At 35.9% G+C, this 17,812-nt stretch overlaps 2 protein-coding genes across 2 annotated transcripts in view; both read right to left on the reverse strand.

Moving 5' to 3' along the window:
• Positions 1-588: 588 nt before the first annotated feature.
• Positions 589-13,852, reverse strand: lrrc28 (leucine rich repeat containing 28). Its single transcript, XM_079865651.1, has 10 exons — positions 13,722-13,852; positions 13,001-13,230; positions 12,848-12,888; positions 12,535-12,572; positions 12,309-12,446; positions 9,047-9,253; positions 8,082-8,184; positions 6,478-6,647; positions 5,790-5,949; positions 589-1,856 (listed from the first exon to the last, which is right to left on the reverse strand). The coding sequence occupies exons 2-10, from the start codon at positions 13,166-13,168 to the stop codon at positions 1,787-1,789; spliced, it is 1,095 nt and encodes a 364-aa protein (XP_079721777.1). The 5' UTR covers positions 13,169-13,230; positions 13,722-13,852; the 3' UTR covers positions 589-1,786.
• A 1,996-nt stretch (positions 13,853-15,848) lies between these two features.
• The window catches only part of igf1rb (insulin-like growth factor 1b receptor), an 85,180-nt gene continuing 83,216 nt past the window's right edge, over positions 15,849-17,812 (reverse strand). Inside the window, exon 21 of the mRNA XM_079867207.1 lies at positions 15,849-17,812. This exon is cut by the window's right edge and continues 611 nt beyond it. The gene's annotated coding sequence lies outside the window, so the exon portion shown is untranslated.

Genomic DNA, 17,812 nt, shown 5'->3' on the forward strand with positions numbered 1-17,812 from the left:
ATTCTAAAATGATAAAATAATCAGTTTCTGCTCTCAGTTAAGAAATAGTGTATACCAAATTTTCCATTTGCAAAAGCAGTTAGACATGATTATATTTGCATATATTTACATATCATTAGAATGACTATTAAACACTCCCAAGTAAAATGCACAGACCCCAAATTGTTTTGGAATATATATATACAAAGTCGAAGCAAAAAGGTTCTCATTTTGAGAAAGCACAGTACTGGATGCAATAGTTTCTTCATGTCCGAGCAGTTGTGATCATGGAAGAGAAAAATACTGTAAATAATACCCTTAAAGATCATATTTCAATTCTCAGATCCACAGAGCAGACATTTCATTCAACTCTGTTTTCAGAGTATTTCCAGATGATGTACATAGAAATATCACAAGCAATATTGTTCCTAAGCGTCTAAAGGTAGAGTTCACGTCTTTCTAAATTCTGTTTAAAGACACAGTAAGCCATATATGTCCAAATAAAACCATATGACATGCATATATGTCATATAAAAGCCATTTTCCAGCTCTGAGGCAGCTTAAATAGATGCCACATCAGTTTCTTTTTTTTTTTTTTTCTTTTTTTTTGCCATTGCCATTTAATCAACATTCAAACACAAAACAATGTCATGATTCTGTGTATTTATGCTGAACACTATAATGCACAGATGCAGCTTCAGTGCTGCCATAACGGTTACATTCACAGTCAAAATGGTGCTCAACATGAATGAAATTGAAATTAGAAAACCAACAAGAGATGTTTTAAACATTGTTATAATTGCCAAACATTCGAACAACAGCACAAATACATATAAATGGCAACATGAAACAACAACAACATAGTAAAAAGTTAGGCTAAACAAACTCTTCAAAGAAAATAAAGAGTAACATCTACACATGAACTATACACTAAGCTGAACAATGTTGGTGTTTTGCTGCTGTATCGGCACAATGACTGACGGCTGTAGTGTAGTTTCAGCAAATCTCATAATTCATGTCTCAGTCTTTTGAAAATATTCTCTTTCACAAAAATAGTACCATTCGAGAACAATCCCTTGAAGCTGCCTTCAATGAGAACAATCAATTTCATGTTTTCATTAAAGTCAATTGGCACTTTATAGCGGTCTGTAGTCAAAGCTTCACAAGAGACTCGTAACACAAAACAACACACATGTGACTGTGCTTTAAAAGAGCTGAATCCTGGTCACTTGGATTATGAGCCTCAGATTAAACTGACACACGTTTATATTTAAAAAGGAAAGAATTGGGTCATGCTCTTTAAGTACTTTTTAAAGAAACATGACATTTCAGTAATATTTTCAGTAATGAGCTCTAAAAAAACAATTCTATTTTCCTTTCAAATGAAAACAAAAATAGCCATATCTCACTTAAAAGTCGTTAGTTTTAAATTTATATATGCTGGTAATCTTTAAAACAGAATAAATGTTGAGTTTCTCAAGAAACCTTCACCCTTTTTGGTTACAGCAAACCGTAACAATCCCAACACAAACAATACTTTATTGATCGATTGCTTCAGTTCTTCTCATTCTACATTCATTTGTGAAATGTAATCAGGTTTAACCAACTGCTGGCTTTCTTAAGAGACGCTACACTCAGGACAGGAGGACATACTTTAATGTCTGTCATGAAGATCTTCGGGACGGTGGGCTGTTAAATGTTCCTGAAGCTCAGAAAGGTATCAGTTCCACAGAAAAGTCTCTTGCGATATCCTTTGTGAAGATGAAAGCAGCATGAGCTGTGCTGTGAGGTTATCGTGTGTAAGACGTCAGCCCTGCAGATCAAACGTCCTCAGACACTGGCTAGAGCAGCAGTACGCTACAAAACTTACTGTGGTTCTGTGGAAGAAAACAGACAAAATCTACTTAAAACAATTTGCACTTATAACATTCTCCCCCGGTTTCACAGACAAAGCTTAAGATAGTCCCAGACTAAAATGCATGTTTGAGCTGTTTTGACTAAACGCAACTTGCACTGACACTTCTTTAAATATGACTGATAAACCTTTTTTTTTTTATTGGCCAATAGTGATATCGTACACAATCACTGGCCACTTTATAAGTTACACCTTGCTAATTGGTCCCCAGAATGGATCTTTCGCCTTCAGATCTACCTTTATTCTTCGTGGCATAGATTCAACAAGGTTCTGGAAACATTTATCAAAGATTTTGGTCTATATTGTCATGACAGTTGCTGCAGATTTGTTGGCTGGACATCCATGATGCGAATCTCCCGTTCCAGCAAATCCCAAAGGTGCTCTATTGGATTGAGATCTGGTGATTGTGGAGGTCATTTGAGTATAGTGAACTCATTGTCATGTTCAAGAAACCAGTTTGAAATGGTTTGAGCTTTGTGACATGTGTGTTATCCTGCTGGAAGTAGCCATCAGGAGATGATACACTGTGGTCATAAAGGGATGGACTTAGGAAGGCTGTGGCATTTAAACGATGCTCAGTTGGTACTAAGGGGCCCAAAGTGTGTCAAGAAAATATCTCACACACCATTACACCACCAGCAGCCTGAACCATCGATTCAAGGCAGGATGGATCCATGCCAAATTCTGACCCTACCATCTGAATGTCGCAGATTTTGAGACTCATCAAACCAGGCAATGTTTTTCCAATCTTCTATTGTCCAGTTTTGGTGAGCCTGTGTGAATTATAGCCTCAGTTTCCTGTTCTCAGCTGACAGGAGTGTCACCGGTGTGTGTCTTCTGCTGCTGTAGCTCGTCTGCTTTTGGTTTGACGTGTTGAGTCTTCAGAGATGCTCTTCCGCAGACCTCGGGTAGTAACGAGTGCTTATTTGAGTTACTGTTGCCTTTCTATCAGCTGGAACCAGTCTAGCCGTTCTCCTCTGACTTCTGGCATCAATAAGGCATTTTTGCCCACAGAACTGCCACTCACTGGATATTATCTCTTTTCTGGACCATTCTCTAGAGATGGTTGTGCGTGAAAATCCCAGTAGATCAGCAGTTTCTGAAATACTCAAGACAAGCCCGTCCAGCACCAACAACCAATGTCAACCATGCCACGCTCAAAGTCACTTAAATCAGCTTTCTTCCCCGTTCTGATGCTCAGTTTGAACTTCAGCAGATCGTCTTGATCTTGTCTACATGCATCGAGTTGCTGCTATGTGATTGGCTAATTAGCTATTTGAATTAATGAGCAGCTGAATATTATATTATTGAATATTTATCAATATCTGAAAATGAATCAATGTGGGAAAAAAAATAACCTGATAGGAAATAAATCTGTAAAATAATCAGATTAAAACTTTAGATAGCAACTTTTTGATTCTGTAATCAAATCATATTATAGTATTTTCCCCCCCAAAAAAAGGAAATAAAAGATAATTAATTAAAAATAAAAGTCTAAATACCAGATGGTACTGTATAGGCACTGGCGAAATATTGGTTGAACACAAATTTTTGTGCACCCATTTTATTGTCTGCCAAGCTAAAATTGGGTTCAACTTTATTTTAATGTGAAGTAGTTACATTGTACCAACTCAAATAAGTACTGAGTAATATTAATTAACTACATGCACTTAATATACAGTTAAGGTTAGGTTTTGGTTTAGGGTTAGTTACTTGTGATTATGCATAATTTACTTATTATTAGTTATTACTATAGTAAGTGCATGTAGTAACATGCAACTACGTCACCTTAAAATAAAGTGTTACTGACAATTTTAAGCCTGATCACTTCCAAAAGTACACGCACACAGCATTTAGGTTTAGAGATTTTTCAAACCCCCTAAGATTAAGAACAACCAAGTAAGATTCTCACCTTACCAAAAACCAATACAGTATCAAAAACACAGGTCAAATGCAAAAGTTAGCAAATTTCTGGTATGGTTAGTTCAAGTAAAGCAATCTCACAGGGAAAGAGATGTTTTAAAATTATTTTGATGAGCTTTCATCCCTGAGCACTCAAAATATGCAGCTTAATGTATGCACATATAAGGGAGGTTATTTTACTCCCACAACATGCTTTCATAAGCGTGTTGATGAAGTGATATTGAAAAAGCGAGAGTTTCCTGGTATATTTTCACTAAATACACACAATACACGCTAACCTGATGACCTGCGATTGAAAACGGAGAGTATAAAAGGTGAAAAAGAAGCAAATGGAAAAGAATTCCCTTAAACAAATAGCTTCTCTCTCTTTCTTTCGACCAGCGCTGGTCTGCAAACGACCGTCGAACACTCAGGGTAAGAGGTAATTGGCGAGTGGATTAGATCTCTTAATGCACGTGAAGTAGCTGAGAGCAGCAGTCCAGCAGGCTGATTCGGTTACGCTACTGGATGTTGATACCAAAACCACAGCGTTGCATTACAGATGGAACATGACGGGTATCAGAGCAAGCACAGCTCAATTCAACCAATCAAACAAGCAGGAAGATGAGGAGATAGGGGAAGTGAGAGGGGTCAGAGAGTGTGTGTGTGTGTGTGTGTGTGTGTGTGTGTGTGTGTGAGAGAGAGAGTTTTCTGAATGCAAGATATATGAGATATGAAAGAGAGTATGTTTTTGGTAAATTAATATGCACATAACAGCAAATGCGCATGCATTATTGGTATTTAATATTGAACATTTAATATTCAACAATAATATTGATCTGCCTGCATTGACACCATTATATGAGAACTGAACTGAGCTGGACGATGACATCACGTTTTTCTCCAGAGTGGCTATATATATATATATATATATATATATATATATATGAACTCAATTAAAAACTTTTTTACAACAAAACACTGAACTTACTTAAGCTTGACTGTGACGCTATTTTCTTCTGGAAACAAACTTTGTTGCATTATTTTCCTGTTATCACCGTAAAGCTGCTCTGAAACAATCTGTATTGTAAAAAGCGCTTTATAAATAAATGTGACTTGACTATTGACCTACTCAATCCCAGAATGCATGTGGATTTAAAGGAGGCATCCACTACTGCTCAAGTTTGCTACGTTTTATGCTCACCAAGGCTGCATTTATATGATGAAGGCAAAATACAGAAAAATCGTAATATTGTGAAATATTATTACGATATAAAAGAATTTGTTTCTATTTTAAAAGAACTGTTTCTGTTTTTATATATCCCTGTGGATTTTCAGCATCATTACTCCAGTCTTCAGTGTCACGTGATCCTTCAGAAATCATTCAATCTTTCAGAAAACATTGAAGTACAGTGAAAAGCATATAGAACCGCCTGCTCTCTAATCGCTCTCGTGGGACTTTGATGTCAATCTGTGCAGTGAACACACCTAAATATACATTTTTAGAACCAGTATAACTAAAAGTGTTTCAAACTATGTTAGCTTTAATGTTAAAAGTTTAATGTGAGTTGCAATTTCATTTTGTGTGACATTTATAGCCATACTGAAAGTGACAATGGATAATTCACCTCAGATCTTGAAAATGAAAGGAAACAAGAACGTTCAAACTGTGAACTCAATGTGAACAAACAACTGTATTCTATGACGAAGACTGTTTCAGTCATTCAGTATGTATTTTTAATTATGTTAAAATATCTATGAATTTGATTACGTACTTAATCCATTTTGTTGCGAGTGCAGTGCACAGTCCACACACTCATCCGATTGGCTGTGATTTTTGGTTGTTTTTGTCGCGTCTCGTAGTCGTGTCCAGTACAAACTGCTTGTCACTGGAATCTTATCTTATTGTATCGCGTCTGCCAGCTTAGGACACGGTGTAAAGTGGAATTCCAAAACACACACTTGTGACATGATGTTACTACAGCATCAGTACCTCTTGTGCACCCCTGCGAGCGCAGTCTCTCTGAGCGGGAACAGTTTGGTGTAGACGATGGTGAACATGGGCTGACTGCAGCGGTGACAGTGACCCAGAGGACACCGGACGACTTCCAGCAGACTCTTGGGCAACAGGAACGGAGTCAGGAACTTCACATCTGCACATAAGACATGTTGTGTTGGTTTATCTACACTAAAAGACCACAACAGCAGCAGCATGGAGGGGTTTACAAGACAGATGATGTTTTACAACAAAACGTGTAGCTGTGGCGCTGAATAACTACGACTTATGAGGCAGCGGCAGAAACTCAACACAAACAAACAGCAGATATGTTTCCTACAGCAGATATGTTTGTTTTAATGTGGCATAAGAAAGTGACTTAGCTAGAAAAACTACGTAGAGAGGTCAGACTGAAACAGATTTCCAGAAATGTGATAAAAATTGTGAATGTAGCATGAAACGAATTTGTACAAAACGTATTTCATGTGATTTTTTTTTGCCGTTCACACTTGCTAAATAGGATTGGATTCCAATCGGATATGCACGAAAATCAGATTTGGACTGACAGTCTGAACAAGACGTTTTAGTGGTCAAAACATTTGGTTGGTAAATGTGAAGAAACCCGATGCAATTGTCGTAGGACAACTGAAATTGTTGTAGGTTTGTTTGCGACTCTTACACTTACCGGTCCAGTTGTGGGCCGCATGTAGGATTCTGCATGCCAGCTCTTCCAGAGGCAACACACTGTCAGTCTCGGAGCCGATGGCCTTCACTTCAGAGGGCAGAGGAACAGTCACATCTCCGAGAGTCAAGCAGAGCTGCTTCACGTCAGAGACCTGACCAGCTAGACCACATCTGTGCGTGCATACAGATAAATAACCTTGCATGAACATCGACACATTAGACCAGGTGTCCGTCTGAAACAGCCAGGGATCAATCACACCAAATGTCATGAGAAGCAATATATAGCCTTATCAGCACTTACAATGTCAGAAAACTCTTGCATTTTCCCACCCAGACATTGTTACTGAACATCTGAGAATCTCTCTTTGGAAAATGTGCAACAAAAGCAGCAGAGCGTGTTAAAAGTGGATGAGCCAGATTCAAGTTTATAGTTTATAGAAGAACTTTTTGTGAGATTTACCAAAGTGAATCTCACATGTGTGAAAAAAATCAATGTTGTTTACTTTCAGATGGACGGAAAATCTGACCAAAGACTCTACACACATTTTCCACTAGTTTCTGCTGCACCGTATGTCCAGTAGCTGACAGGGTCTGGAGTGCCACAATCTCAATAAGCTCCACTTTGTCGAATGCCCATCTATAATTATGTCAAATCATCTATTTCAGACTTAACTAGCTATAATATCACATTAATACATAAAAAAAGGCATAAGGTAACAGAAAAAGGAAATGAACTCTTATTCTCTTGTGCTGAATCTATTTGTTTCTTTATGTCTTTATAGTTCGGCTGGGAAAAATAACACATTCATTTCTGTCAATTTAACTTTAAAGAGGGGGGAAAATAAACTTACCGCTATATAGTATTGACAGAGAGTGAAACATCACCAAATACACTGTATAAAAGACACTGCTAAATCTGACATTTAGTATAATGGGTTTATGTAAAAGGTTCACTTAAATAAAAATGTGTTATTATATTTTTAATGTTTCTAAATATTGTTTCTATATACAAATATTCTATAAATTGTAGTGCTGTCAAATCGATTAATTGCGATTAATCGCATCTAACATAAAAGTTTGTATATGTGTGAGTAAATATATATATATACACACACACATTATATATTTACAAACTTTTATGTTAGATGCAATTAACTGTGATTAATCAATTCGACAGCACTAATATATTGTAATTATTATGATCACAACTAGCAATAATTGCTTTAATTTGATGTTATCTAACTGCATGATTTGTATTATCTTAGAACTGTACATCCTGAAATATAGAACCGCCTGCTCTCTGTAGTCACCTTTAATAACAGATTACTCTAGATTGTAATGTAGAAACATGCGTTTACTTTAAAGCTGCTTTGAAACAATATGTATTGTGAAAAGCGCTGTACAAATAAATGTGAACTGAATTCAATGTTTTGTAATTTTTCAGCTTTCAAATGTTAGGTGTGATTAATCACAATTAATTACAAAAATCGCAGCAATTAATTAGTAATTTTTTTTTAATCGATCGACAGCCCTACTTTATAGAAATTTTTAAAACATAAAAGTTGTGATTTTGCTAGCATACTACAACGACAGAAAAGAGCTCACCCACTGCAGCCGATGACTTTGTTATAAAGATACGATGGGAGAGCCTTCAGATGAGTGTTGTTGTCCACAAAGACAAACTGCAGCTCCATGGAACGCCCCATATCTGACAGAAACATATCGGCATTCACCTGGTACTCGTGAAATATAGTCCTCTGGAGTCATAAAAGAGCTGTGTAACCTTCCCCTTATCTGTTGCTCTCAAAAATGCTAAAAATATTATCATAATGATTGGTTGAGTCCCGTTCAAAGCCACTCTACAAACATAAACCTGTGACCTTATTACACCACTATAATGTTATACAGTATTATTATTATTATAGCCATTTTATAAATTGAAGCTGTGGTTTACAGTGAATTTACATTAGCTGTTCTAAATTCACTGTAAACCATGGCTTCATGAGTCTTATTGCTTTAATAACCTTTGGTCTGCTCCTCACATAAAGCATCATATGGCTTCAGAGAACTTGTATGGAGTATTTGCACTGAATTTAGACTAACTAGACTATGGAAACTCTCGTTCAAAAGTTTTTTCTAATGTTTTTGCTCAACAACACTGCATTTATTTGATCATAAATACAGGAAAAACTGAAATATTATAACACTTTTTTATTTTAATATAAAATCTACTTTATTTCAGAATTTTCAGCAGGCATTACTTCAGTCACATGATCCTTCAGAAATCATTCTAATATGCTGATTTGCTGCTGAGGACAATTCTTATTCTTAATTTTTTATATTTTATTTATAAAAGAAAAGCATTTTATTTGAAACAGAAATCTTTTGTAACATGTTTTACAGTCACTTTGGATTCATTTGCATTCTTTCTAAATAAAGGTGTTCATTTCTTTAAAAAAAGAACTGACCCCAAACTTTTGAACGGTAGTGACTCGAATACACTGTTTTTTTGGGTCTGCCAAATGCACAAATGTAAATGTATTGTAAATGTTGTGTCTTGATCTGCTCACCCAGGGGCAGTGATGTCAGGCAGTTGGCAGCCATGGAGAGCTCATTGAGGTCAGGCAGCAGACAGAGCTGGCGAGGGAGGCACTGCAGCATGTTTCGGTCTGCTGTCAAACACTGCAGGGACAGACACTGGTGCAGACGCTCTGGAAGAGTCCTCAGGAGGTTCGTGGACACGTCCAGAGTCTCCAGCTCTCGGAGATCTCCCAGCTCTACCAATACAAGTCAATATACATTTATGTTCAAACTGGCATGAAACAGAAGTTACGGTTGTCTTTTCTCCCCTATTATGACTTATATCGGAGTGAAATGGCTTCTCGAACAAACAAACAAACAAAAAAAAATGTAGGACAGGACTTGATTTTGTCTATGGGGAATTGATTAAAATTGATTTGCTATTGGTCGATCTCATGTGAGTGACAGGTTGCCCCGCCCTCACGCCAGTAAACACATCATCAGAGAAGAGATGTAGTTGCAAGAGGGAGGGGAAGTTATTTTGGTTAAAGATTACAATGACACATGAATTAAAACAAATAATGATGTGCATGCACAGATAAATCATTCATAATAAATACTTCAATATTCCATAAAAAAATCAGAATTGTCTATTTTTTCCATGCTGCAAAGTTTCAAGTAAGAATCAGGTAATAACAGGCTTTTATAACTAGGGTTGTCAAAATTTTCCCTGTCATCCTTTAGCTATCGTTACATTATATGATAATGCTCATATTCATATATCCATTATAATTTAGTACCATAAAATCCCCTTCATTGAAATAAAAAAATGTCATTTTTAACCAACACGTGAAGGGTTAATCAATCAGAGAACAAATAAAACCGAGAAAAATAACTCACTGCTCTTGACTGAATAACTTTTGCAGCTTTAATAAAAATTAAACTACATTTCATTTTTAATTTATACAGTGAAGACTTTGAAGAATTTGATAACTTAATTCAATTTCTGTATATTTCCTATCTGTTAGATCAAATATTTAAAATATACTGTCTTTATGTTGTTTCTACAATAATTTGGAGATTAAATGTGAAATTATTACAACATAAAAATATAAAAAAAACTTTAAAGTTAGCGTGATTAATTACAGAAAATTTTAATCGATTAACAGCACTAATTATAACCATAGGGAGTGTCTTTATGGCTTCTTCTGGGAAAAAAAATACAAGATGATACATTATGTAATACTGAAAAGGAACTATAATTGTGTAAATACAAAAATCACACTTCTTTCAAACATGTGTGCAATGCATGTCACTAGATAAAATATGCTAGAAACTGTTGTAAAAATTCACTGTAAAACACTTAGTTTGGAACAATTCACGTATGATAAATTAAAGCCATGAACAGTCTCGGCTTCAGATGAAACATTACCCAATTTAAATGGAAAAGAACAATAAAAAGACTGATATAAAACAACTGCGTGTTTTGAAGCTAAGCAATTAAAGAGAGTGTCAAAGAGCTTAGTCATTTTCCCACAGTCTCTTTATGAAGTTTTTCTCCTCAGAACCATTTAAGTGTCATGCTGAGCACAAAAATCTCTTCATTAAATGAAGTTTAATAACTGCAACATGTACTGAAGTTTAAAAGCTTCTGGTGATGCAGTGTCCTCATACTCAAGCTGGCGAGCGAAGACATTATTTGATGCAGTTAAAGCTGCTCAATTACACAAGAAGAAATATCTTGTGTTACAAATAATGTCCATGACAGAATAAAGGCGCTGTTTACCTAGAAACATTTTTAATTACAAAGTTGCAGCACCGTACTGACTTTCCTCTTTTTCTGCAATTAATTCGGCTCGAATCACTTAAAGGTAGGGTAGGTAGGAATTGTCTAAAAAAAATTTTTTCCAAATTTGTTTAAACTTTATTTATATATCAATACATAATTAAAATGTAAGTACTCTGAAAAAGAAAGTATAAAAATCGAGTGTCTGTAGACCTCTCACGACTGTTTTAAAGAGAGCTCATTATTTCCATTCACTCCACCCCCTCCCTTCTGGGCTCCTTCCAAAGCCACGCCCCCAAAACACATGAACGCGCGACTCCGACCGCTGAGCTGGAAGACGCATTATTTACCGGAGAGGAAGGAGCGCAGTGCATGTAGTGACATCATGTCAGAATCACATGTAATAAAAAAAAATCTAACTTTATCATTATGAATATAAACAAATAAGATGTATTTTAGTACTCACTATCAAGCTAGCATATTGATATTGGTAAAGTTTAAATTTTTTTTTTTTTGATTCGCTAACGAGCTAGTTATATCTATAAGGCAAAGTTAAAAACAGGTTGCATTGATACACGTTTTTCCATTACCATCAGTTACACTGTGATGAAGATGAATTTCGTGTAAGATTCATAACATATATGGTGTTCTGCATTTCCATGATGAAAGCATTGTTGACTCTGATGAGGACTACACTCCAGAGACAAGTACTGCTACCGCATCGTCAGCTCGAGGACAGGTCCGGGGTCGAGGGCGAAGCAGAGGAGGTCGTGCAAGAGGCCGTGCAACTAGGGTCCGAGGATATTGACACGCGTTTTATTTCTTTGTTTATCCAAAGACTTTTTGTTCATTACCTTTTCTAGTACTGTCTTCCTTTTTTTGCCTTGTTTGCCTTCGCTAACTGCATATGCCGGTAATGTGAATTTTGATTGCTCTTTCTCTGCCATTGTTTTGCTATTCCTAGGTTCCGTGCCTCTTGAATTCCTCAAATCAGACGAACGCGCGCAAGTGGGCAGATCCTGTGTGGCAAAAGGGTGGTTGCCATGGTTGCGAGAGAGTGACAGTCACCTAAGCCAATCCTTTGTTTCGTCCCGAATGGAAATAATGAGCTGTGTTTAATGCAGATTAAACGGTCTAGAGTCACTCGATTTTTATACTCTTTTTTTCAGAGTACTTACATTTTAATTATGTATTGATATATATAGAAAGTTTAAACAAATTTGGAAAAAAGTTTTTAATAAAATTCCTACCTACCCTACCTTTAAAACAAGGACTTCATTCAACCTTTGGAATATTTCAGGTTAAATGCAAAATGCATGTACTGTATTTCTATGTAATCCGAAATATTATTTTAATGCTGGGTAGCACAGGTAAAGCAATAAAACTAAATATACAGCGATTAATGTTTTTGTTATAAAATGATTATTATTCTATTATTAGATATGCATAGAGGAATTGATAATCAATATAATCAGTTGCAGCAGCTCAATCTTTCTCAGTGTTTTAGATAAATGTGCACGACTCACCTTGCGGGAGGAATTTCAGTTGATTGTTGGCCAATCGCAGGTGTCGTAATGAGCGCAGCTGACCAATCTCTGGGCAGATGATTTGAAGAGCGTTGTCACTCAGGTCCAGTGACTGCAGCTTCACAAGGTTGCCAATTGCTGGAACAACAACACCATCATGTACCGTGCAATGCATCTTGTGTCTGACATCAAAATACTGATGTATATAATTATAGAATTAAATTACCTTGAGGAATTATTGCAATATTGTTTGAGTGAAGGTATCTTTAAAAAAAAAAAAAGTTGTGGGATTACATTTCATAATCTCGTTTTTCATTAGATGCAGTAAAAATGTAACTAAAATAATTGAATTCAACCAAACTCTTTTGCCAATCCAGTCATCTAGCCTAGTTATTTATGTATGGGTGGTAAAACATCACAATGACTCAGGGACATCTACTGGGCAACAGTAATATTACAGTTGTGCAAAATTTACTGTCCATTGTTATAATAACAGCATAAACCAAAGTCACAAGAGTATGACAAAGATAAATACTCACAATTCAATCAGGTTGGGAAGCTTCTGAGCCAGATTCTCTGGCTGACAGGAGGAAAACAGTATTAGGATAATATAGGTAAATATATCATTACAATATTTCAATACAGGGCTGACTCAAAACTGAAGACTAACAGCACTGGGACTGAGATCTTACAAGGGATGTGAGGGAGTTTCTCTTCATGAAGAGACGCTCCAGGAACTGCATCCCTTCATCTCTGAGCAGCTCCACAGGGAAGTTGTTGAGGTTTCTGTAGTTCAGGAAAAGATTCTTGTGTCGCTCTTGTTTGGCCATAAAAATTGCTGCATGGAGTTCAGCGGCCATGGCGGTGAGAACCGTCTTTGGTTGAGAGAGTTTTTCCCTCTTTCAACTTCTACTTTTCTAATCTGAAAAAAAAAAAGTAAAATAAAATAAGAAAGTAAATCAATCATGTTGATAATCAGTCATATTCACCCCAAAATCAAATGACAGATATAACGAATTAAATAAAATACTAATAGTAGCAATATTGGATATCACTATTCTTCATATTGATTTTAATGGACCAAAGGTAATGTACAGAATTTGCAATAGAAAATGCTAGTAGTAAAACCCTCTTATGAACTGATGTTTACTAGTAGTAACGTTAGCTATAAAAGCATTATGTAATGTCAAATAGGCCTACCAAATGACGTTACATTAACAGTATGAACCAATACGAGCTCAGATATTGATGCTATAATGTCCTGCGAGTGTAAATATAAGCGTAAGTCTCTGCAGAAATCTAATCATAATAATTGCTGGCTAGCTCTTTGAATGCGTGAAAAAAAAATAAAAAAAAATTGACATATGAAATACACAACACAGCATTAATTATCATTGATGAATTGCAACTTACATTACATCCCTGTAGTAATGAAATAGAAATGGTCCCTGTTTAAAACATGGTTTAAAACCTCTGGAGTTGTATTTGTGCCCCACTGGTCTTCCGTCTGAGAGAATACGCGTCACTGGATACGGACAGAGAGCATCATGGGTAATGTAGTTTTCCTTTACATCAAAGCCGCTAGAGACACATCCACTGCATATAATAATGTAATGTAATACAATAATACTTACTACACAAATATTTTACTATAAAAGTTATTTTACTAATTTCAAAATAGCCATTTAAATACAATTCATTTTAATTACTATTTACCCAAATTCATATTAAAAACAGAAATCATAGAGCTACTTGCCATAATAATAATAAGTAGGCCTACTATATTGAAAAGTAGTTTAATTAAACTTAAGAATGAAAACTCTGATACTTTTGAAAGTTTTTGGTGCTTTTTTGAGTCCACTACTACACAAAATAGCGTATCACTGACATGTTATTATTAAAAGCTACTACTACCAATATTGATTAACTTATTTATAATAATGCTTGATTTAATTATTCACATGACATCACTGACACAAAATTCCTACCTGACAAACAATTTGTAGCCAATGCAGGTGCAAATATTATTTAATATGCTGTCTGTCTGTCTTACGCATCAACTATACTGCCAGAATTGAGTTTACAGTTCTTTCGTAATCATTCATTCAATCCTGCTTAAAATGCAAAAACAGACATCACAAAGCTATTCAACTGGATTTATTATAAGTATTTTTGAGCAATGTGCCACCATAAATACAATATGTTAATCTTCTCCATCTACGCTCCTGCGACACATTTAATTTTTCTTCAAATGTATACAAAAGAAAACAACACAAATAAAGTTAATAAGTGCCTTTTTTAATCAGAACAGCCAGGTTTGAACAGACTTGGACCACAAAACTTCTTCCATTCTCCCCTCCCCCGTTCTGGATCTGTAACCCCTTTATATAACCAACACACACATATCTAACACATCTCAACAGTTCACTGAACAACCAAACATTTTTGCTCCACCAGCATCAGGGAGTGAAATACACAACACATCCCTTCTCCAGGTTGTAGATGGCGCCATCAGATCACGAACACCTCCGAGCAGCAGTTTTCAGCAGCAGGGTAGAGTGAGCGTCGAGGAACGGGTCACTTCCTGTCCCGTTGACGCCCACTTGAACCTTCAGCCCTGAGAAGATCTAGCCCATAGGCAACAGATCTGTACTGACAAATCAACCATTGGTCTGAGATGGTCAGAGGAGAGCATTAGGATGATGATCTTGGAAAAATGTGAAAATCGTATGAAAAATGCAGAAAAAAATGACCATAGATACGAAGGCTGTGGAGGAGGGCGTGATGTTGGTATTGCTATTTGATTGTTGATGGATTTGTAATTACTTTTTCCAAATTGGACAAACAAATCTGGCGAATTTCGCCAATTTAAACATTTTCCCTTTTATAAAAATGCTTTAGTGAAAATTTACAAGAATATCTTGAATCTGGATTTATAAAATGCATAATTAATCAGCCCACGAGTAATTTTTGTTAAGAAATACGACATGGGGGTCATTTCAGCTAACAAACTTCTCTTACCTTTATATTGCATCTGCTCATTTTTTTTTTTTTTTTAAATTACGCTAAAATGTTTGTGTTGATCTTTCGTTTGGGCTGAGAAATTTTTTTTTTCCAAAGCCAGCACAAAACGTATATACATTTGATGCACCTGACAAACAGCAAAAACTTACAGAGGGAACGTACATAAATCCATTTTTAGTTTCAATGAACATTTGGTTTCTGATACAATAACAGTATTCCAATGAATGTATAATGAAAACTTCAAAATAATAACAGTGGGATTCAGAGACACGAAAGGGAGAGGAGATCAGAACCATTATATCCTCAAAAATGATTCCATCTATTGACTTTTGCCCTCAAGTTAAAAGATGGATAAATTAAACATCGACAACATTCCAGCACATTTGGAGTCAATTGTCAGATCTGTTCTTGTTTTAATAAATAATAAACAAATTTAAGCGAGATCCGATAGGAAAGAAAGCAGCTAGTCATACAAAATGTCCGTAATTCGGTAATTTCTCCACTCCGAGATTGTGGTTTGTAGCGTTTATGAGGTTTTACCCAGATACAGAGAGCAGTAATATTGTCCTTTTCATGAAAAAGGTCAGATGTACTTTATATACAGGTACATAAAAAAAGAGTGAGGTAGATAAATGTCTGAAAAAAAAAAAAAAAAAAAGTCCCAATGTCATGAAAAAAAGCATATAAAAATATCTAAAATGTTGCACTTAATCAAGGGGGAGGGGGGTTACAGTGATTATTAAACATATCACATAAACAAGAGAGAGGAAAAAAATAAAGAAAATAAATAATGAAAATAAAAGGTCAGGATGTGGGGAAAAACATAAAAGGTGACAGTTTTTCCTTTGAAAAATCCTTCCAAAAAAATTAAAACAAAAGTCCCAAAAACTGGCGCTCATAGTCAAACCTGTATCTTAAATGTATATAAGTGATCTATGTTACAAACACAACTTCTGCATAGAGATATGCTGAATCATATCTGTATAATCGGTGTTTATCAGGCTCTGCTCGGAAGAAAGGAAACGCAGAGTTTATAACATTTACAAAGGGCGGCAGGATCAGTCACAAATAAGGCTGAACAATCAATCCAAAGTATGAGACGAGTCTATCTTCAAGGCAAGCGATGAAACGAATTCAAACTTTGCCAAATTTTTTAGTCATATCTTGTCGGTTACAGAGGAATGAATAATGAGAGAACAAAACATTGGATTCTGAGACCGAAACATTGAGGAGTTTGACCTGAGAGTATTTGTCGCGCATTAATGTGATGAGAGACACAGTGTTCAGCTGTTATAGAGTCACGTCGAACGAGGTGCCGCCATTAATGGCATGAAGAAAGAAGTGAGTTCTATTGCCGGTGTCGCTATCAAAAAAAGAAGGCATTAAACAACTTTACATTGGAAAACTCAACTGTTAGATTGAACCTTCTATTGGTTTTTTTTTTTCTTTCTCGTTTTGCAGAACTATAAGCATCATAAAATGGACTGTAGTGGAAAGGCAAAGGATTACACCTGAAGAATCTCTTTACAATTTTACAACCACAAAAGAAAAAACAAGAATAAAATAGCAGCTTTTTTCAGCACAGACATATAAATGATCAATCTGAACTGTAAAAAAGGTACAAAAGTGACCGACAAACGACGCACACGCTCTGTGGTCCGAAGTACGACTGAACGACCAAACGAGAGAATTGTTGTGAAGATTTCAAATGCCACAATTTTAAATCTTTTGAGCTTCTTTTTGACCCAATTCCCTTTTCTTTTTCTTTTTTTTTCTTTGCGATGTAATATCTGCTGCATTTGTTCTTCCACTTTTGCATTATTTCATCCGAAATGCAAAAAACCCAAAGCGAGAAGACAGAAAAGTGAGAATCAGGGAAATGTCACTCTATTGATTGTGTTTTAAAGTAAAAGATGCTTTGGATCACCAGTGTAAAAAAAACATATGCGGACATTTTTGCATATTTTGGGGAATTGTACAAGAGTATACAATTTGGCAACATAAAAAAGAGATTTGGCAGATTCGTGAATTTCTTCACTATGTTGCACAGCCAGATAATTCGGAGAGAGAGTGGAAGCCAAAGATCTCCGTATCTAGATTGGAGTTGGGTCTTACTTCTAAGAGGAACTCTCACACCTTTCTCTAATCTAGACGCACGTCTTTGGGAACAAAGACAAGAGCAAGCGCTTCGATGTAGGATTCGCTTGGAGATATGCAGAGCGTTTCGTAATAATGCCACCGTACCACCACTGGCTCTGATAGACCTTCAAACCAGTTTTGGAAGTTTAGAAAAGTAACAAAACGTAACAAAAAACAGTCAGCCTATCGAGTGCGAGAGTGAAGGTCATGGTTTTTCCAGTCAGTGATCCAGTCTGCGGAAATAACAAATGAGTTCATGTCAATCAATTCAACGATTCAATCGAAATACACAAAAAACAAAGAAAATTCAAACTTTGTCCGTTGAGGTATGATTGAAAAAA

This window comes from Squalius cephalus (assembly GCF_949319135.1).
Source record: "Squalius cephalus genome assembly, chromosome: 3".
Lineage (NCBI taxonomy): Eukaryota > Metazoa > Chordata > Actinopteri > Cypriniformes > Leuciscidae > Squalius > Squalius cephalus.

Bases quoted from the DNA above. Each gene is read 5' to 3' on its own strand.
- lrrc28 (XM_079865651.1), bottom strand. From the start codon at position 13,168: ATGGCCGCTGAACTCCATGCAGCAATTTTTATGGCCAAACAAGAGCGA. The intron at 9,254-12,308 runs GTGAGTCGTGCA...TTGTATTGGTAG, and splicing joins ACTGAAATTCCTCCCGCAAG to AGCTGGGAGATCTCCGAGAG. The intron at 5,950-6,477 runs GTAAGTGTAAGA...TCTTATGTGCAG, and splicing joins TGCGGCCCACAACTGGACCG to ATGTGAAGTTCCTGACTCCG.